The sequence below is a fragment of the Acinonyx jubatus genome, chromosome C1 (assembly GCF_027475565.1).
Source record: "Acinonyx jubatus isolate Ajub_Pintada_27869175 chromosome C1, VMU_Ajub_asm_v1.0, whole genome shotgun sequence".
In the NCBI taxonomy this organism is placed as follows: Eukaryota; Metazoa; Chordata; class Mammalia; order Carnivora; family Felidae; genus Acinonyx; species Acinonyx jubatus.
This window is the reverse complement of record NC_069381.1, coordinates 13,850,641-13,876,903: the sequence shown is the minus strand read 5'-3', so window position 1 is coordinate 13,876,903 and position 26,263 is coordinate 13,850,641. Positions and strand designations below refer to the sequence as shown.

General features: G+C 55.7%; 2 protein-coding genes across 7 annotated transcripts; one reads left to right on the top strand and one right to left on the bottom strand.

Annotated features, from left to right (window-relative positions):
• Positions 1-3,021: 3,021 nt before the first annotated feature.
• Positions 3,022-19,526, bottom strand: SLC66A1 (solute carrier family 66 member 1). Of its 6 annotated transcripts, none has more exons than XM_015081578.3 (8): positions 18,555-18,691; positions 13,992-14,160; positions 6,940-7,069; positions 6,047-6,134; positions 5,314-5,456; positions 5,047-5,139; positions 4,371-4,556; positions 3,022-3,553 (listed from the first exon to the last, which is right to left on the bottom strand). In XM_015081578.3, the coding sequence occupies exons 2-8, from the start codon at positions 14,153-14,155 to the stop codon at positions 3,482-3,484; spliced, it is 876 nt and encodes a 291-aa protein (XP_014937064.2). In that variant the 5' UTR covers positions 14,156-14,160; positions 18,555-18,691; the 3' UTR covers positions 3,022-3,481. The 6 variants fall into 6 exon arrangements, with proteins under 6 accessions (XP_014937064.2, XP_014937065.2, XP_053064069.1 ...); XM_015081579.3 differs by lacking the exon at positions 18,555-18,691 and adding an exon at positions 19,357-19,526 and having other exon boundaries at positions 3,345-3,553; XM_053208094.1 differs by having other exon boundaries at positions 3,345-3,553; positions 13,992-14,162; positions 18,552-18,670.
• On the top strand, positions 18,779-26,222 carry LOC106983390 (aflatoxin B1 aldehyde reductase member 4). Its single transcript, XM_053208081.1, has 7 exons — positions 18,779-19,166; positions 21,345-21,532; positions 21,730-21,834; positions 23,605-23,701; positions 23,919-24,018; positions 24,635-24,764; positions 25,798-26,222. The coding sequence occupies exons 1-7, from the start codon at positions 18,830-18,832 to the stop codon at positions 25,957-25,959; spliced, it is 1,119 nt and encodes a 372-aa protein (XP_053064056.1). The 5' UTR covers positions 18,779-18,829; the 3' UTR covers positions 25,960-26,222.
• The last annotated feature ends 41 nt before the right edge of the window (positions 26,223-26,263 follow it).

Sequence of the window (26,263 nt, the reverse complement as noted above, 5' to 3'; positions counted from 1 at the left end):
CTGGCTGGCTGTGCAGGGGTGAGCTGTGCGTTCCTCCCCTTTCTCAGCTTTGGGGACTGAGGGCCATACCTAAGCTATGGCTTAAAACATCCCAGGTTTGTGGCGCCTGGGTGCCAACTCTTAATCTCAGCTCTGGTCTTAATCTCGGGGTCATGAGTTCAAGCCCCGAGTAGGACTCCACACTGGACGTGAAGCCTACTTAAAAAAAAAAAAAGAAAAATCCCAGTTTCCCTAAACGACCAAGGGGAACCCCGGGCTGGGAGGACCTGGGGCCTCATGCTGAGGACAGGCATGCTGGGCCCTTCCTTCTGCCTTGTTGGAGATTGCCACCTGCCTGCCAGGCAGCTTCCTGCCCCCAGGATTTGGGGGGACACCGAGGCCAGGCACTGTGGCAAGGCATTTGCATACACAGCATCTCCTTCAATAGTTAAAATATGAACCGCCCAGGCCGGGCTCTTTGGGGGTGACCGGCCCAGCCTCCTGCCCCCATGAGTGTCCAGATGGAGAATCCCTCCCAGACAAGGAGAACTGATGTGTGGGATGCCGCTTTCTTGGCCGAGCCTGGGCCCGAAACCTAAAGGCAGAACTCGGCTGAATCAGGCGGGAGGAAGGGTCCAAAGTGGGAGAGCTCACCCTTCAGACCACACCTAGAGGTGAGGGCCCCACCACACCCTGCCTGCAACAAGGTACAGAGGTGTGTGCCCAGTGGAGAAGTCCACCTGAGCACCCCCCCCCGCCCCGGGACCCCACCCACCTGCACGCACGGCTGCCAGCGCGGCGGAACTAATGGGTCCATCAGACTGGCCCTTGTGCTTTCCGGGAGGAGCCTGGGGAGGCCCTGGGCATCGGAGAAGCTCGTCATTTACCCACCAGGCGCTTACACATGCCAGGCGCTGGGGCATGAGCCTACAAGCCCATCTCTCTTAACCACCACAGCTACGTCCTCCATCAGACAGGGCAGGACAGGCCCATCTCCCCTGGGCACATCCATCAGGCCGGGGCTTCCTGAAGAGGAAGCAACCATGGCTCGGAGCAGACTGGGCAGTGCTGGAAAGCAAGAGCTAGCACCCCAAAGACTCAGTGCTTCCCACGAGGAAGAGATTACGTCACCCACACCACACAAGGGCTTGGAGGCAGGGCTGTGAGGTTTCATCTCTTAGCCCCCCAGCTCTAACTCAGGCCCACACTTGGGACTCATACTGCCATTCCGAATGCACCCCCGGTAACTGGCACCAAGGTCAGGACCCCGGGTGGAGCCAGGTGCTGGCTGGCAAAGGGCACCTGAACCAGGCCCAGGCCAGAGGCAGCCAGGGCCTGGGGCCTGGGGCCCCTTTGGCTGGGACAAGGCCAGAGGCTCGAAGTGGGAAGGGAGCCTAAGCCCAGCAAGGCTGGGCCGCTCCTGAGAGCGAGGGAAAGCTGGACTGCACACAGCCCAACACTCCGGACCCCTGTCCGGGGAGGGGACTCGGAGGGCCCCAACCCCCACCAGGTGTGGGATGGCCCTTGCAGCAGAGGGACATGATGTGGTTCAAAAAGCTGCTCGACCTTAAGTCTGATCTCTCAAGGTCTGTCTTCCATCTGTAAAACGGCCATGCTAATTACACCCACTCAACAGGGCACAGCCCAGCCCAGCACACAGGAAGCACTCAAGTCACGTGCCAGGTACACACAGGACCCCACAGGTATGACCCAGGACAGGACCGGGGGAGACTGGTCCTGCTTGCCCTCGCTGCCCACCTGAGCCTGAGATGCCCCTTCGCGGTCTCCCCAGACCCCAATTCCTGCCTTCTCTCCCCTGGCCACACCCAGGCCACCTGCTGTGAGCCGCTGTCCCCATGACCCTGTCTACCGTCAGTCTGGCTTTCAAGGCTCTTCGTAAGCGGCCCCATCTTGGGAGCAGCCCAGACGCTCAATGCCAGGCCTGTGCACACACTGTAGCCCTTTCCCGACTTTCCTCTGCCTTCAAGATTCAGCCCCAGGGCCTCTCCTCCACGAAGCCTTTCCTGTTGAGTCTCCTCATTCTTCCGGCGCTTTGTACCTTCCGGTCAAAGCCCTTATTACCACCAGGGCCCGGCAGCCCTCTTCCCTCCTTGATGGCGAGGACCAGAGCTGGTTCACCCCCGTCCCTGACACACCACACAGTATGGGCCAGTGGAGGCAGCACTCGGCAAATACATGTCTCAACAAATTGGGGCAGTGGCAGTCCCTCTCGACAGAGGCGATGGGCGCCACTGCCGGACTCCTTTCTTCCCCGGGGCAGGAAGAGGAGATTCAGAGAGGCTGAGACCTAGCTTCTCTCCCTGACGGGCCCTCAGGCACCCACAGGGTCATGGCCAGTAAGAAGGAGGCCTCAGAATGGGATCTGGGAGACAAACTGAGGTTGGGGTCCAGAACCAGAGCTCACGGCTGGGCCCTGCCCTCCTCGCCTCCCTCCCCATTGTTCTTTCACCTCCTTCCTGCTCCCTGCAACATTCCCCACCTCTCCCCGTTATCCCCTGCTCATTTTCTGCATGTCGCCTCCTCCAGGCAGGTCTCCCTGACCTGCAGGGAGATCTGGGATGTGCCTCTCCTCCAACTGAAAATTACCAAAGCTAAGCTTTATTAGGCTCTTACTACATGACAGACTTTGGGGCTAACCTCCGTTAATTACGCCATCCTGGAAGGAAATACAAAATGGTAATGTCGTCATCCCACTTCACAGATGAGGTAACAGGCGCAGACAAGCTTAAGATGCAGAACCAAGGTCTGTACCTAACTATTCTGCTTCTTCCTGAGCACAGAGGAGCCGGGACCTTGTCAGAGCATCGTCCTCGCTGCTGTGTCCTCACCATGAGAAGCAGGTGAGAAAACCAGAGGTCCTCAGGAGGCTGGGCGATCTGCTCCTGCTCGGCTCTGCCACATCCAGACCTTTTGGCCCCCACCTGAGACCCGGCAGCTGGGGCCCGGATCACCATCCACCGCTGTCGCCCAGAGCAGCCCAGACCCCAGCACCTCAGGAATGAGGACAGAAAGAGGCCTCGCTGGGAGGTACCATTTACTGGGCTTCCGGAGTCACCAGGATGGCCCCGGATGCACCCGGCTGCACCTGCGCCCCGCTCCGGGGGGCATGCAGACAGATGGAGGGAGGGGAGCTCGTGGGCGCCAGCTGCCTTCTGGGAGGCCAAGGTCTTGGCTGCAGGCCCTCCTCGAGGCTTCCAGGGACAGAAGCCTCAGACACTGGTGTGTGTCCCAAGAGGATGGGGGACTGGCCCTGGTGCCCCTCTCACTCCTCACTCCCTGAAGAGTCGGTCGGGGCTCCCGGGAGTCAGCCCAGAAATTTCAGAGGTGGGTGGGGAGGCAGCTGGGCGGGGAGCTCAAGGCACCCCCAGCCTCCTCCACGATCCAGTCCACGGTCAGCAGCCCCGTGTCTGCCCACAGCTGTCCCTTCCTGGGTGTGGCATCTGGAGGTCCCGGTTTGTCCTGGGCTCGGCCTGGGTCCCTGTCAACTGTGGAGCAGGGGCTGGCGCTCCGCGGAGGTGGCCGTGTTCCTGTACACCAGGAACTGGATAGAAATCTGGAGGGGCCGACGTCAAGGCCAAACGGAGCAGAGATTGGGACGGACGTGACCCGGCTCCCTCCGGAGCTGCTCCCTCTTCCTTCCCAGTCACCCTCACTCTGAGAGGCCAAGGTCTGGAGCTGCAGCCCCTCCTTCGAGGCTCTCAGGGACAGCTGCCTTCACGTTCCAGCCTACACTCCTCTGGCCTGGATGGGCTGATTTCCCCCTTACTCTTCAGGGCCTTTGCACAAGCTGAGTCTGGATCACCCCTCCCTTGCCTCTCTTCGTGATTTCTTCTTCTCCCGGGGGGGGGGGGGGCTGTTTAAATTTTTTTTTTTTAATGTTTATTTATTTTTGAGAGAAAGGAAGAGGACGAGCGGGCTTGGGGTGGTGGGGGCGGGACAGAGGATCCCCAGCAGGCTTGGTGCTGACAGCACAGCACCCGATGTGGGGCTTGAACTCACAAACCTCGAGATCATGACCTGAGCTGAAGCTGACACTTAACTGAGCCACCCAGGCACCTCTTCGGGGCAGTTTAAATGGCACTGTGGTGGCCTTGGCTGACCTTCTAAACCAAGACAGCCCCTGGCGCCACACTCTGATCACTCCATGCGTGCCAACTGCCCCCTCACTGAGCTGTAAGCTTCCCAGGCGAGGGCCGTTCGGTTCCTGCTCACCGCCGGGTCTGGTGCCTCCCGGGGTGCTTGGATGGGTGGGTGCGGAGCGGTGTGCAGGCGGAGGCTGCCAAGCCGGCCCCACGCTGCCCAGTCCCTGAAGGATAGGACGGTGTCCCGCAGCAGCACGCCCCGCCCTCCGCCCCGCCCCTGAAGGATACGATGGTGTCCAGCAGCAGCACGCCCAGGCTGCCCACGAGCCAGGGCAGGTGGTGCAGCAGGTAGCTGCCCTCACTCTGACCCACCTCGGGGTTCTTGAGCAGCACGCTCAGCCCGTACAGCGTGTTCCCCAGCATCACCAACGCAAACAGCGAATAGGAGACCCCCTGGGTCGACTTCCTCAGGAACTAGGGGTGCGGAGGGGGTGGGGTCGGAGGTCGCAGACAGGACTCTTGTCACCCTGGGTTGTCCCTGTCCACACGTCCCTGTCGCACTGTGCATGCTCTGAGCTGACGTCTCCCTGTGCACCCGGTATCCACGACCCGCACCCCTACACCCGTTCCGGGCCCATGGGACATTGGCCCCACGATGGCCCGCTCCCCCGCCCCCCACGGACCCTCGCTGCCCCACAAGCCCCCCTGGCCCCAATATGCCACTCTCTCCTCTCCTCTCAGGACTCTGGGCCTAGCCCCTGACCTCACGTGACCTCCTGCTTCCCTGAGACACACACGGGACACACGTGCCCGTAGGTGGCCCATGCCCACTCCCCAGAGGCAGAAACTGAGGCTTCGGGAACTGGATGCACTTGCCCAAGCCAACAGTGAGTTTGGACCCAGACCTTTTGCGAAACTCCACACCTCAACACAGGGGGTCCACCCACCCCTGCCCCAGGCTCACGTTAGTGCGGATCTGAGGCAGCCGGGAAAGCAGGTACAGCACGCTGGAGACAGAGCCGATGACGAAGCCGATGATTTCCTGCCGAGTGAAGGGCTGGGAGGGAGGGGGTGCTCAGTGCCTAACAGGGGCCAGAGGTGCAGGGCGAGACCCCAGGCCCCCTGGGAGAGGGCAGTGCCCACCCCCCCCCCCGGCCATGCAGGGCAGGGTCCTTGGGGACGACGAGCCGGCCCGCAATCCACACCCCACCCTACCAGACCCGCACCTCACCTTACTGCCCGGCTCCACTGACAGAAGCGTCCGCCCCCGGAAGACTTCGCTCGGGGCAGTCACGGGGCCAGCACTCCTCAGCAGTGGGGTGGTACACACCATTGCCAAAATGAACAGGAGCAGAGAATTGATGGGGGTAGACACTGGGCGGGAGGCAGGTGGAAAGCCACGGTTAGGTTATCAGTGGCAGGAAACAGACCAGGACTTGAGTCCTGGCCTTGCCCTTCAGTGGTTGTGTGACTCTGGGCAAGTAACCGAACCTCTCTGAGCTTTAATTCCTCATCTACAGAACGGGTGTAATCATAGCACCCTTCTCCTTGGGTGGTAAAGGAGAGACGAAGGCAGCAGGATCAGGAGGGGGTTACCCCACACGGAAATGCCAGCGAAACAGCCCCACCCCCAAGTGCCTCCATCTGACCTCCCCCTTCTCAATCCTCAAGGGCAGCGAGGACCTGTCCTTGTCCTCGGTTCCTCAGCTCCAAGCCCAGGGCCAGGCACAGAGGAGCAGCTGAAGCCACGTTTGCTGAATGAGAGCTCAAGAGAAGGGGTCCCTGTGGTCCTGCCGGGATGTGCCAATCACCCTCCGGCCTCCATCGTGGCCGGCTGGGGCTCAGACCTGCAGATAAGGCCCTATGCTGAGTTTATCACTGGGCAATGGGAAACCCACTTCCTCCCAGGCTGCCAGCTCTCCTGCTGCCCCCGACACGCCCGACCAGAGGGACCCCGTACTCACACAGCGAGGGGCGTTTCTTAAATTTGTAATGAAAGTACAGTGACAGCATCAGCAGGTCCGCCAGTACGTAATATACCGCCGTGTAGGTCTGCAAGACAAACAGGGCTCCCAGGCTCTGCGGACCATGTGCCAACAGCACGGCCCTGCTCGGTCAGCAGCCGGGTGGCCCGGCCGATTCATTTCACCTCTGTGACCTTCTGTCTCCTTATCTGGGAAGGAGCGGAGCACAGTGTCTACCCGGCAGAGATCAGGGAGGCAGAGGGAGAAAACGTGCAGGACACAGAACGGGACTGGGAGGTTAAGTGAGGGCTCTGGTCTGGCTGGTACAGGAGCCATCAAGACTTTACAGTCCTGGGGCACCTGGGTGGCTCAGTCGGTGGGGCGTCCGACTTCGGCTCAGGTCATGATCTCGCGGTTCGTGGGTTCGAGCCCCGCGTCCGGCTCTGAGCTGACAGCTCAGAGCCTGGAGCCTGCTTCAGATTCTGTGTCTACCCCTCTCTCTCTCTCTGTCCCTCCCCCACTCATGCTCTGCCTCTCTCTCTCAAAAATAAATAAACATTTAAAAAAAAAAAAAAGATTTTACAGTCCTGGTGGGGAAGGCAGAGGATTCCTGTGATTCCTGGCACAGGGAAACTGTTCCTCCTCTGGAGCCCCACACCCTAACAGCACAGCCCCCAGAGCGATCCTCTGGTTTGATGTGCTCAGTGTGCAAATGGAGAAACTGAGGCCCGGACAAGGGCACCGACCGACCCCTTGTCACGCCGCATGGCAGGGCGGAAGGCACTCTCTACGGGGTGGGGCCCTCGCCAGATGGAACCATGGATCAGGACGCTGGAGCGGGGACCCTCGTGCTGGCTGTCCCGTGTAGCCCACCTGCCCGCGGTCTGGCCCACCTGCAGGGGCAGCTGGTCGGCGAGGAAGGAGCCGATGAGGTTGCAGGAGTCTCCACCGATCCAGCCCAGGAGGAACCACAGAGACAGCGCCTGGTCCATGTTGCCTGTCTTGCAGGCCTTGATGTACTGGCTGTGGCAGAGGAAGGAGACGACACTCAGGGGAAGAGTGGAGCAGGGGCCGCAGAAGCACAGGAAGTCACCCGGGAACCCTGTGGGGTGTCCCTCTTTCCAGAACCACCCATAGCAGTACTCAGATTCCCCTCCGTGGCACCCTGGCATCTCCCAGTGGGAACGTGGAGTTTTTACAGGGTGCTAAAGTTCTGTGTCAGGCCCTGAGACCGCTTCACAGGGACCCCGCATTCTTTCTTCTGAGGAGGGGAAGGGGGTTCAAAGGATGGTGGCGGGAGCACAACGCCTGGGGCTGCACGATCTCCAGGAGCAGCCAGTGATAAGATGGACCAGACGACAGCCCAATACCTTCAAAGGGCAATAGGAAGGGGCACCTGGGTGGCTCGGTCGGTTGAACGTCGGACTTTGGCTCAGGTCATGATCTCGGTCCGAGTTCGGGACCCGCGTCAGGCTCTGTGCTGGCAGCTCAGAGCCTGGAGCCTGCTTCAGATTCTGTGTCTCCTCTCTCTCTGCCCCTCCCCAGCTCTCTCTCTCTCTCAAAAATAAATAAACGTTAAAAAATTTTTTTAAAAAAGGGCAATGGGGAGGGCCAGGGCTGGGACCCCCAGAGCTCTCCGTCACTAGGCCAGTGGCTTCTGATACGCTGGTGGTTTTCCCAAAGGCCCTCTCTTTGGACCCTTGGTCTTAGCATGAGCTCAATGCCGATGACAGGTAACAGGAGAATTCTGGGCCCTCTGTGCGTATGGACTCACCCAGTCCTCACAGAACCCCCACAGGGCAGGTCTGTGTAGCCACGTTCCTCATAGGGGCTGGGCCAGTCCTGTCACAGCCAGACCCTGAGGCTCCAGTCACCCTTAACCTTTACACAACTGCCATTAAGCCTTTACATTTTGTTTAGTCGTTGGTGTGTATTTAAATAAAAGGGGGCTAAGTGGTACCTCACCCCACCCCCACCCCCACCATCACCAACATCAGAAACTGAGCAGAGAGCATGGCCTGGTTCTCCCCATGGCCATCTCTCCCTCTCCTCGTCCTGTCCGAGCGCCCCCTGCCCAACCACCCACCTCTGTGTCTCTTATCCACGCCTGGTTCCTCCTCGAATCTTTCCTCCCTCTCAAGGATCTTTCTAAAACCCTGAAATCATTCAGAGCCTTTCACTGCTGCTCAGCGAGGCGTCGCATCCTCGTGGGCGCGTCCTCACGTGGCCCCCAGGTCTGGCTCTTCCTCTGCCCCTGCCCCCTCCACCAGGACCTATTTCCCTTTCTCCAGCCTGTTCCTGGCAGCCGGCCGGCCCACTCCCTCCTCTTCCTCTTTGTGTTTCATGGCTTGAGAACTATCACTTCCTCCCCAGGGCTTCCTCGTGGCGAGCTCGCCAGTGTCCTCCACTTCTCCCTTGTAACACGGGACATCCCCGTCCCTCCCGGACGCAAGCTTCCTGAAGGCAGGAATAAGGTCCGGCACAGGCCTGGCACCACGGAAGCCCTAATTAAGGTCTATCCTCTGGCCCCTAAAGCCCCTTCTGGGACATGTGTCTTGGCAAGACTCCATAAATTTCAGGGGGAGTGATTCTGCCGCACTCAAGAAAGGCTGAATCCTACAGAGGAGCACAAAGGGGACTGCCCTTCCTGCTGTCACCTGGGGCTCTCTCTCCGGCCTCTGACCCCCCTCACTGGTTACTCAGCCAGGCTCAGGCAGGCAGGAAAAGCCTCAGCCAGCTCCTCAGATAGTTCTAGAGAAGCTCTCAGCCCGGAACAAGGCTTCTCTCTCCCTCGGCCTCCATCAGTCACCCATACCTGTCCGGTCAGCCTGTGAAGGGCCTCTCCAACTCCCGCTAATATCGCTGCTTGTTGGATGGCTTACACAGCCTCCAAACTGGCCTCCCTGCCTCCAGTCTTATTCCCTGTCCCTCTAGCCCTTCTTCCCTGTGACTCCCACACTGCCTTTTTTTTTTTTAATGTTGACTTATTTATTTTGAAAGAGAGAGAGCAGGGGAGGGGAAGAGAGAGGGAGAGAATCCTAAGCAGGCTCAACGCTGTCAGCATGAGGCCTGACGTAGGGCTTGATCTCTGTAGCTGTGAGATCATGACCTGAGCCAAAAGTAAGAGTCTGATGCTTAACTGACTGAGCCATGCAGGCGCCCCTCCCAGACTGCCTTTTAAAAGGAGCCAGCAGGTCATGATCTCACGGTTTGTAAGATCAAGCCCCACGTCGAGCTGTGTGCTGACAGCTCAGAGCCTGCTTGGGATTCTCTCTCTCCCTCTTGCTCTCTGCCCCTCACCCGCTGGCAGTATGCATGCTCTCTCTCCCTCAAAATAAATAAACTTAAAAATAAATAAATAAATAAATAAATAAATAAATAAATAAAGGGAGCCACAGTAGAAGCTCTGGAAAGGCAAGGATGGCATCTGCTTTGACGACTTGCAATATACCCACAATGGCACCTGGAATAAGCCAATTCAATAAAAATGTCAAGCCCATGACAGCATACTAGGACAATTCAATGGGGGAATCATAGTCTTTTAAACACACGGTACTGGGACAACTAGATAGATCAACTCCATGCAAAAGAAAGACTGAACCCCTACCTCACACCATATACAAAACATCACTCAAAATGTATCAACAACCCATCAAAAAGAAAACCACAGGCTCAAGATGGAGTCACTCAGGCCAAATCACCAAACAGGGGCTTAATAAGTAATCTAATTGCATTTCAACCCAGAAACGTAGTCTTAATTGGTCAGGAATTTTCTGGTCGGCAGCAGTGAGGTCATCTGTCCTCTCCATCCCCCATCAAAAGAAGATGAGGTAATCTACTAAGTAAGATCCCCTGCAGGAAAGTGAATTTACCTGATACCATCCTTTCTTTCTTTCTTTTTTTTCTGCTAATAATTTCTTGCTCCATTCTCCTTCTTATAATCTTCCATTTTATAAAACTCCTTAGAGCATCTATTTGCTAGATGGGATGCTGTCCAATTCATGAATGGCTTCATAGCACCAACTGGATCTTCAATTTTACCCAGTGGAACTTTGTTTCTTAACAGACCTAAATTTAAAAGCTAATTTGTTACACTGCGATTTATAATAAATCTAGATTCGGTCTTCACCCCATCCCTGGCAGAGAGCTCCTAAAAACCTTGCGATTTCCAAAGCGATTAGAACAATAAGGGTGCCTTTTGTTATGTTCACGAGGTTAAGTTTTGGGAAGCCTCTGGATCCTCCAAAGAGGAGGGCTGGTTGCCATGATGTGATTAAACCCTTGGAACTTTCCGGCCCAATCCAGTGACCTCTGGGGAGGGGGCAGGGGCTGGAGATGAAGTCAATCGCCAGTGGCCCTGATTTAATCAAGCATGCCTGTGTAGCAAAGCCTGCACAAGAAATGGAACAGACAGGTTCAGAGAGCTTCCAGGTTGGTGAACGTGTAAGAGATTCAGGGAGGGCGGCGCGCTGGGAGAGAAATTAGAAATTCCATCTCTTCCATGTAGCTGTTCCTGAGTTACACCCTTTTGTGATAAACTGGTGATCCAGTGAGTAAGATGTTTTTCTGACTTCTGTGAGCCGCTCTAGCAAATTAATCAACCCAAGCAGGTTTGATCTAGAGCTGGTCTATACCTACCAGAAGCACAGGCGACAACCTAGACTTGCAAGTGACCTCTGAAGGGGGAGGGGCAATCCTGTGGGACTGAGCCCTTAACCTGTGGGATCTGATGCTGTCCCAAAGTAGACAGGGCCTAAACTGAGTTAAATGCTTGGTGCTGTGGGGCAAAAATACACACGGATGCTGGTGTCAGAATCAGGTAAATCTGTAACACTCTCAGAAGAAACGATAATGAAAGAGGGCTTCACCTACATCCATTTTGACCTCAAACTTTCTAATTGATTAAGTTCTTCTTTCCAGCTCATCCCACAACTCAGGCAAAAGACCCTGAGGGCAAAGCATCCCGGGAAGGGAACCGAAACTACTCCCTCAGGCAACAAGGACGGCCCTGAGCCAGCAAGACCCGGAACGATTGACCCCAAGACAAGGACTGACCTGACCCTCACTGCCCACCAGCACGTCCCCACTGACCCCTGTCCCACATTTTCCTTATATAAATCCAGATGGATTTTCAGCACTATGGAGACAGTCCTTGAGACACAAGTCCATGGTCTTCCCAGGATCGGCCTCTTGGAAACAAGTTCCTTTCCTGGTTCACCACCACTCGGTGTCTCTGCCTTCAGATTCTGTCAGCAGTGAGTGGCCGAACCCGGTCTGTGTGGGACCCCCAAAGCTAGGTGCTCTTGTGCCCCTGCACCCCAGTTACGATAAGGGCAAATCTCCATGACTTGGGTTAGGCTACGATGCTTTTTTAGATAGGACACCAAAAGCACGAGCAACAAAAGAAAAAAGAGATAAACTGGACACTGTCCAAATTCAGGACTTCTGTGCTTCAGAGGACACCATCGCGAAAGTGAACAGAGAACCCACGGAACAGGAGAAAATACTTGCAAATCATATGTCAGATGAAGCTGCTGTATCTAGGATATGTAAAGAACCCTTACGACTCAACAACAAAAAGACAAATAATCCACTTGACAAACGGGCAAAGGATCTGAACAGACCTTTTTCCAAAGAAGATATACAAATGGCCAAAAATCACAAGAAAAGCTACGCTTAACATCACTAGCCATCAGGCAGATACAAATCAAAACTACAATGAGATAACACTGCAAAGCCACTAGGGTGGCTACGATAACAAAGAAAATACGCATTGATGGGGATTTGGAGACCCTGGAACCTCACACACATGGCTGGTGGGAATGTAAAATGGTGCAGCCTCTCTGGAAAACAGCCTGGCAGTTCCTTATTAAAAAGAAAACCACTGGGGGCGCCTGGCTGGCTCAGTCAGTGGAGCGTGTGATTCTTGATCTCAGGGTTGTGACTTCGAGCCCCACGTTGCATACAGAGATTACTTAAAAACAAAAATCTTTTTTTTTTTTAAGTTTATTAATTTTGAGAGAGAAAGGGGGAGAGAGAGTGAGCACAAAGCGGGGGAGGGGCAGAAGGAAGGAAAGACAGAATCCCAAGCAGGCTCTGCACTATCACCACAGAGCCAGACTCTGAGCTCAAACTCACAAACTGTGAGATCATGACCTCAAAATCAAGAGTCAGACACTTGACCGACTGAGCCACCCAAGCGTCCCTTAAAATAAAAATCTTTGAAAAAGGGGCGCCTGGGTGGCTCAGTCAGTTAAGCATCCAACTTTGGCTCAGGTCATAACCTCACGGTCGGTGGGTTCGAGCCCCACGTCTGGCTCTGTGCTGACAGCTCAGAGCTTGGAGCCTGCTTCAGATTCTGTGTCTTCCTCTCTCTCTGTCCCTCCCCAGTTTGTGCTGTTTCTCTCTCTCTCAAAAATAAATAAATATTAAAAAGAAAAATGGAAAAAAAAATCTTAAAAAAAAAAAGAGAGAGAGAAAGAAAAGAAAACCACAGGCCCAAAATGACATCACTAGGGCCAGGCCACGTCATGAAACCAGAACTTAATGTTTTTTAAACATCCTTAAAAGAGTAAACACACAGTTACCATATGACCCAGCAATTTTGCTACTTAGGCACGTACCCAAGAGAAGTGAAAACATGTACCCACAAAAACGTGCACATGAATGCTCACAGTGGCCTTGACTGGCATAGCCGAAAAGTAGAAACAGACCAAATGCCCATCAATGGATGAACGAATGAAAGGTGGGATATCACACACGGGAATATTATTCAGACATAAACAGGAATGAAGCCCTCACACCTGCCAAACATGCATGAGCCTTGAAGACGTTATGTTAAGGGAAAGAAGCCAGGCTTTCGCATATTCTGTGATTCCATTTACACGAAATGTCCAGGGTAGGCAAATTTATAGCAACAAAAAGTAGACTCATGGTTGCCAGGGCCTGGGAGTGGGAAATGAGGAATGACTCACTGCTTTGGGGGTTTCTTTTTAGGGCGAAGAAAATGTCCTAAAACTGATTAAGGCAATGGTTACACAACTCTGTGGCTATACGAAAAACACTGAATTATACATGTAAATAGGCTAATTATATGGTATGTGGATTATCTCTCCATAAAGCTATTTTTAAAAGATGCCGAGCTCCTGATTAAACTCCTATCTTTCTCCCTCAGGATAAAGAGCACGTTTCCTAACAGGGGAGAATGCCTCACATTACAGGGCCCTTGGTGACCTCTTTGACCTCACCTGTCCCCGCGTCCCTGACCCGCACACGCTCTGTCCAGCCACGGGGTTGTGCTCACAACGAGCAAAGGCGTACGTTCCCTCACGCCAGCAACCCCGGCAGTTAGGGAACAACATTCCCATTTTGCAGATGGGGAAGCGGAGGTACAGAGCAGCAAAGTGACTCTCCCAGGTCACAGTGTGTCCTCTTCCCCAATCATGCCAGTGGCCACGCTGTTTGGTAATCCTTGCTTCTCCGCCCACCACCAGACTGTCACAGGGCAAGGGCTTGGTGCATCTCAGCCCACCCACCCCTCTGCTTCCTCTCTTCCTAACTGTGCAACCTAGAGCAAGTTACTTAGCCTCTCTGGGTTTCCGTTCCCTCATAAAGTAGGCACGGCAATTGTTCCTATTTCACAGGCTTATTATGAGGATTAAATGAAGTAAAAAACACATCAAGCGCTTAGAAGTCAGCCACATACACACTGGACCCTCAACACAGAGCAGCAAGTGTTAATATTCTTGTTATTATCATCTGTGTGTCAGCCTAGGGTGGAGTTCAGCGCAGGGCCCTCCGGGGCGGGCTGGAAGTCAGTGAGTGGGAGTGGAGGCAGCACACATGGCCTTGAATCTGGAGAGGCCCCTCCAAGCAGTGCCTGAAGCCATCGCCCCACCCCACCCCATACCCCTGCCCTGCTCCCTGCGCCCCTGCCGGTACTCACGGGAAGGTGGATGCTGCAAAACAGAGAATGGAGATCAAGCCCAGGCCCACGCTGGCCTCGTCCCAGCCGTCCTGGGCGCATTCGCCAAACACGTCCCATATCCACTCGAGGGAGCCGTTGGGGCAGCTGGAGAAGTTGCCGGAGCCCAGTTTCTTCCAGACCATGGCCGCTGTGGGATGGAGGGAGGGTCGTAGGGGGAGAAAGAAAGGGCGCCTTCAGCTCTGGCAGGTCTGCATCCTGTGGCGCCCCCCCCAGCTATGCCCATCCCCAGTTTTAACACCTGGCACAGACCAAGCCTCTGAATCTGAGGACAATCAGCCTCAAGGACAGAAAGATGACAGCACACGCGTGCCAATGACACAGGAAGGGACAGCGCTGATCTGCAGTCAGGGACAAGTGTGTTCGAATCCCAGCTTTACCACTTGACAGTGCTGCAGCTTTGGGTAGATGCCCCGGCCCCCCTGTGCTTCAATACCTTCATCTATAAAAGGGGTGGTAACACTACCGCCCTCACACGGATGTCACCAGGGTCACCAGGGTTAAAGGAGTCCCTACAGTGCGGAGAACTGAGCCCTCAGAGGCACCTCTGTCAGAACTCTTGAACATTTACGTTGTTTCCAATCTGTTTTGTCAATTACTCCAGGAGGGTCTGCTGAGACCAGGCCCCGTTGAGCACATCGTCTCATTTAAAGTAGGGCTATCTGCCAACAACGCTCAGGGGATGACGGCCAGGCGGGCCCAGGGGCTGCACAGGTGGCTGGGACCCAAGCGTGGCACTCACGCAGAATTCTCCAGGAGCAACATGTGTGGGACGCCCGCTGGCAAGGGGTCCAGAACCACCTCCCCATTCTCACCACCAGCAAAGCCAGAAGGTGGCTGGTGCAGGAACAGGCAGGAAAGTCTCCTCCCGGTGCCCGAGCACCCTGCACAGTGACTAAAGCAGTCCCCGTCTGCGCGACAGTCCAAGAGAAGGGAGAGAAAGTGGAGCCAGATGGCGCCGTGTCTACCAGGCGAGACGCATCACAGCCCTTGATTACTAAGCTCTTTGCCAGCTTTGTGCTAAGCACCTTGCAAGCATTTACTCATGTTGTCCTCATATCAACTCCATGAACGGAAGGGACTCGTACCCAGCCAGGAAGCGGCAGAGGCCAGAGTCAAAGCGGGGACTGGGAGCCCACCACACCCCAGCTCATTGCCACCCTGCCGATGCTGCCTCAGGCGCTTCTGTCCCTGGGTGTGGCCGAGCTCTCCTGTGGCCTGGCCTAACTGCCCCGACCTCCCCAGCGGCCAGAAGGCAGGCTTCCTCTTCTCTTCCTGTGCTCAGAGGCTTTCCTCACCGGACTGAGACTGTCTCAGGCCACCTTCAGTTCCTACTCAGAAGGCCCGGAATCCTCATAAAGCAATGCCCTGTGCTACGGAGTGAACATTTGTGTGCTCTCCAAATTCGTACATTGAAACCTAACCCCCAGTGTGATGGCATTAGGAGATGGGGCCGTTGGCAGGCGCTTGGGTCAGGAGAGCAAAGCCCTCATAAATGGGATGAGTGTCCTTATAAAAGAGACCCCAGGGAGCTCCCTCACCCCTTCTGCCATGTGAGGACACAGCGAAAAGACAGCCACCTATGAGCCAGGGGGCGGACCCTCACCAGACACCAAATCTGCTGGTGCCTTGACCTTGGATTTCCGAGCCCCGAGAACATGTAAGAAATCAAAGTGTATTGTTTATAAGCCACCTGGTCTTTGCTGTTTTGTCACAGCACCCAAATGGACTGTCACCCTGGCCAGACCCTTGGAAGTGCTGAGATCGCAGCACCCTGGGAGCACCAGGGAGGGAAAGGAAGCAAGTCAGCTTCTCTTCTCAGGAAGTTTGAGACTCTCAGCCCTGCTGTGACTGGCCACGAGCAGAGGCCCTGAGCTGGGGGCAAGGGCATCCAGGTCACTGTCTGCCCGGTTCTCTGCAGTACTTCCGGGGCCCAGAAAGGGTGCTGATAGCTTCTACCTGCATCCTGGTAACCCACCTTGATGACCTTCAGCACAGCCCACATGGGAGCTGTTGACCTGATGTCTTGCCACCAGCACCTGCAAGGCCACCCAGGTTACAGACAATCCAGGTAAGAACTGTATCTCTGCTGGGCTAAAGGCGTCTCAGAGCAAGTCCTCTGGTCCCCCAGCCACCTCCCAACTGGACTCCCCGCCGTCCTCTTACAGATTCTGAGTGTGCCCATCCAGCCCATCACATGAATACATCGCCACCCTCGTAACTTCCCTGCGAGGTAGTGGAGAGGGTCTCCGTTTTCCAGATAAGGTCGGGTGGCCCTGCCCAAGTGAGGAACCTGTCTGAGCCTCTCTATAAAATGGGGATGATGACACTCACTCCTTGGGGTTTGTGGTGCAGATGAAGCGCATATGAGGCTATTAGCCCAGCGCCTGACTGGCTGTCAGGCTGGTGACTGCTTGAGGGATGAGAACCCTATAGCTCAACCACCCTGAGGCCGCTCCCTCACCCCCCATCCTTTTCACCAGGTTAGGGAGGAAATAAGGTGAGCACATGCCCAGTGAGGGAAGGGGGTGTCTTGAGAATCATAGCTTGGCTCAGAGGGCCCAGAGCACTAGGTGGGTGGTCTCCTATCCATGCACAGGGCATGCGTACAACTCAGGGCACTCTAAGATGCACATGAATCCTGACCAGAGGGCCTTCCCCTGGGGGCCACTGTGCGTACAGCCCATCACCTATAGGTTCTGACCCAGCTAAAGAGCCAGCCTGGACCCCAGGCCTGGCTTCTGGAAAGGGGCCCACCTCTTGGTCAAACAGCACTGTGAGAACAGATGTCCGGGGTTCCGACAAAGTTTGGCTGCATCCACAGGTTTGACAAGGACCACAGCAGGGGTGTCTTGGAACCACAGAGGGCATGTGTCCGGAATTCAGGAACAGTGTCTCTGGATTTCAGATCAGGGTCTTTGGGTTCAAGAAGCAGCCTTAAACACAAGGGATTTGGGATGCCTGGCTGGTTCAGTTGGTAGAACATGTGACTCTAGGTCTTGGGGTTGTGAGTTCAAGCCCTACACTGGGTGTAGAGATTACCTAAAATTAAAATCTTAAAAAAAAAAAAAAAAAAAAAAAAAAGAAGGGCAACCCCATCTGATTCTGGTGCACATGGCCATACTCTGAGAAAGGCTGTGCTGGAGAAGGCATCACCTGCCATACCAAGTTCCTCTCTCGGATCCCAAGCTGAACCACGGAGATGCTTCCTATGGAAGCTTCCCAAGGAAGCTGCAGGCCTCCAGGCTTCCGCACGTGTGGTCTCTTCCCCGAGGAGTGTCCTTCTGCCCCTGGAGGGCCTGGTAAAGGAGACACTGAGACCGAGTTCTAACATGTCATCTCAAAGAGGTCTTGCAAAGGCTGGCTGGATGACACCTGTCACCCCACCACCCCCCCCCCTTCACATACCTGAAGAATGCTTATCACATTCCTCAGCTAATCCTGCTCTTCAAGCCCACACCCCTCCCTTCACCCTAGCTGTGATGGACTCTCAGGGCTGGAAACACCAGCTGCACAATAAAGGTTCAGAAAGTGCTGAGGAAGAAAGAGGAGACAGACAGAATATAGAAAGGAAACAGGAGGAAGGAAGGAAGGAAAGAAACTAGTCGTGAGTTCAGATGACCTAGGTCTGAGGAGAGAACACCCTAGAGCTGACCTGCCTGATGCCTACAAGGTATAGAACTCCGGGGCAAGTGACTGAGCCTCAGAATTCCAATCTATACAATGGGGCGGGGCGGGGGGGGGGGGCGGATAACCTAGGTATCCACCTCCTAGACTGCAGAATTACAAACTGCAGAATTAAATGACATAATTCAGGCCAAGAAATGAGGATAGTACCTGGTACAGGCTAAGCACTGGTTGCCTCGTGTCCCCCGCTCCTCTACCGCCCTCCGCAAGTCCCTGGCGCAAAGCAGCCTTTAAGTGTTGAATGGACAAGACCCGCGCCAGTCTTCCAAACCCAGCCTCCCCATGCACACACTTGAAAACTTGTCCTAGGCATGAGGGGAGGAGGCAATCTGGGCTCCCAACAGAACCGCGGCGTCTGTGGAGGGGAGGGGCGTCCCCGCTGGTGGATACCACCCACTCCAAGGCCTCCAGGTCCGTGGCCACCTGGTGACTCAGCCCCGCGCGAGCCGCCTGTTTGGCGCGGATAATGACAGGGCAGCTGCTGGGGTCAGCGCTCAATCGCCGCGAGGCCCCCTCCCATGGCCTGCCCTGGAGAAAACAAAGCCGTCGGACACGACGGGGGCCGACCGCCGGAACCAGGAGGTGAACAGGGGACTCAGATACTAATCCCTGGACAGGCTCGTCTGAGAGGCCTTGCTCAGGAGGGGAACGTATGCCCCCCAGGGGCCACCTAATCCCGGCTCAGAGCCTCGTCCCAGGATCTCGTACCCGAAGGAGGGGACAGAAGCCCCAAGATGGTCTAGGGGCTGGAGGAGGTTACTGGAAAATGTGGCAGAGACGCCCCAGAGTCCCGACCCGCAGCCTTCATCCTCGCCCCCAGCCTCAAACCTTCCTCACCGCGCCAAGATCCACAGCACAGCTCCGGCTTCTGGGTTGAGTCTCCACAGCCTAGGTCAGCTGACCCGAAACCCCGCCCCGCCCCGCCCCTGAGCCGCGCGGCTCCGCCTCCTGCGCCGCGGGCGGAGTCTATAGACCTTGGGGGCGGTGCGAGCAAGCGGAGCGTGCGCAGTGGGGCGGCGCGCAGCCTGTCTTCGTTGCCTCACCGCCTCCAGGCTCCTCTCCGGCGGCGGGTGGGCGGGGTCGAAGCGCCTCAGCGCGCAGGCGCCGACCTCATGCTGAGCGCCTTGCGTCGCGCTGTGGTCCGAGGAGCCGTCCGCTGCACCCGAGGTCCCCGGGTGCCCGAGGCTCGCGCCGCCGCCGCCGCCACCGCCATGTCCTGGCCGCTGTCTCCACCGCGAGCCGCCTCGGGGCCCCCGGTCCGGCCCGCTACAGTGCTGGGCACCATGGAGATGGGGCGCCGCATGGACGCCCCAGCCAGCGCCGCGGCCGTGCGCGCCTTCCTGGAGCGCGGCCACACGGAGCTGGACACGGCCTTCATGTACAGCGACGGCCAGTCCGAGAGCATTCTGGGCGGCCTGGGCCTCGGGCTGGGCGGCGGCGACTGCAGAGGTAACTTGTACCTCCCCTGCACCGTGCGGCGCCCAGCCGGCCCCAGCCACGCGTACCCTCCCGGGCGCCGACCTCCCGGCAGCTCCGTGAACGTCTCGTCCCGGACAGCCGGACAGTGCATTGTCCTGATCTCCTTCCCCTCCCCTTCTCTTTCCTCTGGGGGTTGCAGCTCAGGAACCCCGAGTCTTACCCTGAGCCTGGTCTAGTTCTTCGCTTCCTCCCAGCCTTGCTTTCTTGGGGCACCTCTTCTGCGGGCACTGGTCTCCAGAGAGAGCTCTGCAGTACCCCCTTCAACCCTGTCGAGTGCCCCAAAGCGGGGCCCCAGTAGCTCCACCTCCTCCCTCTCCCCATTGCCCTCACGGCCCATGGCTCTTTAAGCACCCTCTTCTCATCCTGGTCTTTCATCAGTCCCTAGACTTTGCTCTCTTTAGTTGACAGTACCCTGGCTCCCAGAGAGAGCTGCAGCTAGACCACAGAGCAAGCTGGGGGAGCAGGGGTGGAGTGGGGAGATTCGTTATGGGGCTATAGGAGGGAAGGTGGCTCTGACCCACCCACAGGGAGCTTAGAGTCTAATAGGGAAAGTTGAAGCCCAGAGGAGGAAGCACTTTGGGGGATTATGGGGTCAGGGAGAGGCCTATGGAGGGTTCAGGGAACACTGGAGCTGGGCCTTAGAGGACCAATAGTAATTTACTGGGACGATAATAAGAGAAAGGGGCATCAAAGGCTGAAGGTACAGCTGTGCAGACCAGGCTTGGAAATGCAGTGTCTGGAATGTGGAAGGACGGCCAATAGACAGGTGTGGCTTGAGTGGAGGATGTTTGTGCATGGGAGGGACTGCCCTTCATTAGCCTGATGCCATTGGATGTGCCTAGGAGGGTACCTGGCATGTGGTGAGGCCCTGTAAACGTTTGCTGTGATTTTTACTACCTTACTCTTCAGGAGCCCCCTCTGGGCCCTCCTTGGATTCATAGCTTGGTGGACCTGGAGGAACAGAATGGGAACCTGAAATCAGACCCACGCTTTCTAGTTAAGCTGCCTGCCCCTCCTTAACGATGAAGGTTTTGTTTCTGACTTGGTTTTTCTCCTCCAGCCCTTCCCTGCTTGCTTCGTTGAGTACAGGCATTCACTGAGCCAAAGTCCGCAGGTTGAACTTGAGGCAAAGTTCACACCAGGAACACAGAGGATTTGAGGAATGTAGGGAAATGGAGACAATGTGGACAAGAAGCGGTGGGACTTATTCCCTCCCGCATCCCAAGTAGTCTGGTGACTCCCCTGTGACCTGGTGATTTGCCTTTGCCCTGTGTGAAAAGTGCGGAATCCAGCCAGTTAAGGCCCTTCCGAGCTGCTTGCATGGCAAAACACTGTCTTGTTCTCTGAGTCTGAAGGGGAGAGAGATCTGTAATCACCTGCTGCCTTTGCCTTTGACCTGTCTCTCAGATTGAAGTGTGCCAGTGATGCCTGTTCGGGCAGCTCCGTCTCTCCAGGGTTCTTGAGGCAGCCTCTTGTCTCCTGTTTCCAGGCCCACCCTTTTAGTTGTCTCCCGACTACAGACACAGTGAACATGGCTGCCTTTGGTGGATGGTATTTGAGAAAACCATTTGCGATTGTCCCATGTCCCGCCACTCCCTGCCTGGAGTTGATGCTCTTAGAACTCAGCATCGCAGGGATGGCCCTCCACATACTTTTCTTTTCCTTTTCTTTTTTTTTTTTTGGCCTGTGACTTTGCCTGCATTCCCACGCTCTGGAATGTGCTTCCTATCCTCCCATGTTGGCTGTGACTCATTTTTAGAGACTCGCTCCTGGGTCATCCCTATAGGAAGCCTTCCTTGGAATTCCCAGAATGGCCACAACCCTGTACTCTGGGCTCTTTTAGCACCAGGTGCTTATCTCTACTGTGTCATAACATCACCTTTTAGACTGTGAGCTCCTTGAGGGCAGGGAGCAAGTGTGCCTCTAGTGCTGGGCCTGGCACAGCCAGCAGTTTGGTGACTAATAATAGTGATTAAAGCAGCAGTGACCACTGAGAACTTACGTATTTAATGCTCATGATCTCCCTATGAGACAGTTCCATTGTTCCATCCCCATCTTACAGATTAGCAAATTGAGGCTCAGAGATCTTAAATAATTTAGACAGGGTCACACAATAAGCCTCTTGGCCATTGCATTCTCTCCTCAAAGTGAAAATCGCCACCAAGGCCAATCCCTGGGAAGGGAAATCGCTGAAGCCTGACAGTCTCCGGACCCAGCTGGAGACATCACTGGAGCGGCTGCAGTGCGCCAGGGTGGACCTCTTCTACCTGCATGCCCCTGACCACGACACCCCCGTGGAAGAGACGCTGCGTGCCTGCCACCAGCTACACCAGGAGGTGAGGCCAGCCTCCGAGCTCCAGGAAGCGGTCTGCCGGTCCTCTCCTTGGCCTGCTGTGACCCAGGAGAGTGGAGGCACCAGGGGAGTCCCAGAGCAGAGCTGGGGGCAGACCCCGCTCCCGGGGTCCCCACCCCTGTCTCCCCTTTCTAGAGTCCTGGGCCGTGGCAGCTTCTGACTGAGGCCTCTCCTCTGCAGGGCAAGTTTGTGGAGCTTGGCCTCTCCAACTATGCTGCCTGGGAGGTGGCCGAGATCTGTACCCTCTGCAAGAGCAGCGGCTGGATCCTGCCCACCGTGTACCAGGTGAGGGCCAGGGCTGCAGGGCCCGTCCGCGGGGCTGCTGCTGATCCCGGGTTCCCCTGGCCCCTCCGACTGCCCCCTGTGCCCTCTCCCTAGCAGCCACTCCCCTGCCGACAGCCTGTAGAGGGCTGCCAGGTGCCATGGGGATGAGGGGCAGGCTCCTCAGCTTGACCCACGGGCACCTGTTGGCTCTGGCCCTGGCTCCCCTCATGGCCCGCATGTGCTCCTCGGGCCCTTCCTTCCTGCCCTGTCTCTGTGCGTCAGCCTAGACCACTCCTCCCCTTCTCCCTGGTAGAAGTAAGCGCTCAGGCCCCGCTTAGATGGCCCATCTCGATGCCCCAGAGGAGCCTCCAATATCAAGACTTCATCTCCGTGCATTCAGAGTGTTTGTAAGCATCTACTGGGATCACAGAACTCGCCTTTATTCTGTCTTTATCTGTGTGTATGTGGGGGTTTTTCTTGTAAAGAAGGTTCTTTTTTTTTTTTTTTTTTTTAATGTTTGTGTATTTTTGAGAAAGAAAGAGTGAGCAGGGGAGGGGCAGAGAGAGGGGGACAGAGGATCTGAAACAGGCTCTACGCTGACAGCAGTGAGCTGCTGCGGGGCTCGAACTCATAAACCGTGAGTTCATGACCTGAGCCGAAGTCGGATGCTCAACCGACTGAGCCCCCCAGGCGCCCCTGTGTATTTTTTTTAACTGAAGTATAGTTGACACACAATGTGACATTAGTTGTAGACGTACGACATACTGATCCCGCTAGTCTCTGTGCTGTGTTATGTGCATCATAAGCGTGGCTACCACCTGTCAACACATAACGCTGTACGTACCGTTGCCTGTATTCTCTCTGCTGTACCTCTCGTCCCTGTGACTTCTTCGTTGCATAACCGGTACCCTGTATCTCCCGCTCCTTTTCATCCCTTTTTGCCCATCCCCCACCCCCTCCCCTCTGACAACTGGCAGTTTGTTCTCTGTATATGTGGGTCTGTTTCTGCTTTTCTGTTTGTTCATTTGATTTTTAGGTTCCACGTGTAAGTGAAATCATACGGTGTTTGTCTTTCTTTGACCTATTTCACTTAGCATAATTCTCCGTAGGTCCTTCCATGTTGTCACAAATGGCAAGATCTCATCCTTTTTTTATGTGGCTGAGTGATACCCCGTTGTGTATATGTACCACATCTTCCCTTCTGCATTCATCTATTGACAGATACTTACTTCTGTGTTGTTGTTTTTTTCCTTCTGTGTTTTGAGCTTGACTCTAACATCTGTGAGAGGCAGAGGCAGAGACCTGGCTGGACTTACTTGTGTTCGGGAATGCAGCGTCCAGCCCACGGCTGGCAACAACAGATATTTGTGCAATGATATAGCCAGTTGGGTTTCCCTGCCTTGGACCCAGCCCCGTCTCCCCAGCCTCTGCCACCACTAGTGATTTGGGAAATCACTGCTGAGGTCCTGGGCAGGTTTTGACTGACAGTTTTAAACATATTTTTTTTGATGCTTATTTATTTTGAGAGAGAAAAAGAGACAGAGAACCAGCAGAAAAGGGGCAGAGAGAGAGGGAGACGCAGAATCAGAAGCAGGCTCCAGGCTCTGAGCTGTCAGCACAGAACCCAATGTGGGGCTCAAACTCACGAACCGTGAGATCACGACCTGAGCCGAAGTTGGACACTCAACCGACTGAGCCACCCAGGCGCCCTTTGACTGGCAGTTTTAAAAGAAGGCTGGGGTCTCTTCCCTGGACACAAGCACCCTCTCCATCTGGCTCTTCTGTCTGCAGGGCATGTACAACGCCACCACTCGGCAGGTGGAAACGGAGCTCTTCCCCTGCCTCAGGCACTTTGGATTGAGGTTCTATGCCTACAACCCTCTGGCTGGTATGGGCTGCCGTGTGGACAGGCTCCCCGTGGGCGGGAGGGCATTCCTGGCCCCTGTGTCTGCCTATTCCTGACATAGTAGATGCCCGGCCCAGGACCTGGGAGGCTGGGCTGGGTCCTCCGGCTCTCCTGGGTTCCCTGCCATCCCACCCCTCAAGTCCAGAACAGCCTCTGGGAACAGTGCGAGCCAGCAGATCTGATGGCAGTCTTCCCGCAGGGGGCCTGCTGACTGGCAAGTACAAGTACGAGGACAAGGACGGGAAACAACCCATAGGCCGCTTCTTCGGGAATACCTGGGCTGAGACCTACAGGAATCGGTGAGCTGGGGGTGGGCTGCGTCGGGATGGGTGGGGCACGGGGTCCCCCTTATCTGAAATGGAGAGCTTCTACGCTGCTTTCCCAGGGTCCCAGGTCTTCCCCGCTGCCTGGACCTACATCTCCTGAACTCTGGTGCTTCTGGTGTTCTCTGGACCTCTGTGAACAAACGAGGATCCCTGCCCCTTACGCCGGGCCTTCCAAGTCATGGCTTTTCCCTGAGAAGTGCTTACCACTTGTCAGGAAGGAAGGAGCGAGCCCTGGGTTGACACTCACGGGGCCTGGGGCCGAGTCCTGCCCCCCCCCACCCCCACCCCCCCGTACTGGTCACCTCTGCTTCACTAGGTAAGGTAAGCGTAGGGCAGCTTTACGAGTTCAAAAGAACTCCTAAAGAGGTTAAAGGTGGGGTCTCTGGTGAGGTCCCTCTGACTGCCTCCCGCGCCCAGTCGTTCTGCTGCCCGATAAAGCGGGAGAAACACTGGTTCTGCTGCCAGAGAGAGGCTGGTCCCTCCTCACTGCAGAGTTTGGTGGGCACAGCTGCCGTGCTTGGCGTTTTGGCTGTAGCCCTGCTGTGACCCCATGTTATTGACCCTTGTGCCACCCCCTTCACCTGCCCAGCTTCTGGAAGGAGCACCACTTCGAGGCCATTGCCCTGGTGGAGAAGGCCCTGCAGGCTGTGTACAGCCGCAGCGTCCCCAGCATGACCTCGGCCGCCCTCCGGTGGATGTACCACCACTCCGGGCTCCAGGTAAGCCGCCGTCCTGGACGTGCTGCTACTGCCCTCTGAGGACAGCCAGACTTACCCCTAGGTGACTTCTAAGTCGCTTCTGCTGCTTCTTTTTTTTAAGATTTTATTCTGGGGGCTCCTGGCTGGCTCCGTCGGAGGAGCACGTGACTCCTGATCTCGGGGTGGTGAGTTCAGGCCCCTACATTAAAAAAAAGAAAGAAAGAAAAAAAAAAAAGAAAAGATTTTATTTTTAAGTAATCTCCACAGTCACTATAGGGCTCGAACTCACAACCCCGAGACCAAGAGTCACATGCTGCCCCCACTGAGCCAGCCAGGCGCCCCATCTAAGTAGTTTTTCCCTCCGAAGTTTCTTTCGGCCCCATCCCTGATGGTGAGCGATTCTTCCATTGTTCTTAGTGGATGTCTGAGCCCCAGACGCGGGATGAGAGCTTCACAAACACGTCTTTAGTTAGTACTTAGGCCTTAGGAAGTGGTGTTCTCCATGAGGGGATGGGTTCACACAGCCAGGAAGGGGGCAGAAAATCAAACTCATTAGTCTCACTCTGTGGTGGGACCTCGGGTTTCCCCTCTCTCTCTTGTGTCCCCTGTCTTCTCAGCTAAAACTTTTCTCCTGTATCAGCCTTATACATACACTTGCACCGGTCTGCTGTATATATGGTAGTTTCTCAATAAATGGGGGCTAAGCGCTTTACATAATTTCTCATTCCCATAACCACCCTGAAAATAGAGAAGACTGAGTCACAGACAGGTGAGGTAAGTAAGCCAAGCTTACACAGCTGCCGGGTGGCGGAACGGGGCTCTGAACGTAGGTCTGTCCGAGGATGAGCAGTATGACAGCGGAGGGAAAGAAGACAGGGTTTGGAGTCACGTAGTTGAAATTGTGGAAGGCGCCTCAAGTTCTTTGCGGAACTGTGCACGGTGTAAATAAACTTCAGAGCCCGAGTCTCGGCAGGGGCGGGGCTGGGAGGGCGGGCGTGTGGCTGGAGTCACTACAGCGCATGAGATGTTCACCCGCGGCCGTCTCCCCTTGCAGGGTGCCCACGGGGACGCAGTCATCCTGGGCATGTCCAGCCTGGAGCAGCTGGCACAGAACTTGGCGGCAACTGAGGAAGGGCCCCTGGAGCCCGCCGTCGTGCAGGCCTTTGAGCGAGCCTGGCACCTGGTTGCCCACGAATGTCCTAACTACTTCCGCTAGGCCGCACCCTGGCCCGAGCTGCCAAAGGTTTCTCTCCTTTCCATCACATCTTCTGTTCTCTCACCCTGACCAGTCTGCCTTAAGTTGATTTAGTGTGGTCTTTTTGATTGTCTGGATCAATGCGTTATTTTTCTAGATTCCCATCTGGTTCCTAGTTGCCCTCAGAATGTAGAAACGCTGGGGCTGTGGTCCCCTTGGGAAGTTCCTGTCTGAATAAAGCAGGCACTTGACCTGGCTGTAGCCCAGGCCTTGAGTAAACCCCATGAACCTGTTTCCTTGACTTATTTGCGACCAGTTTTCACCC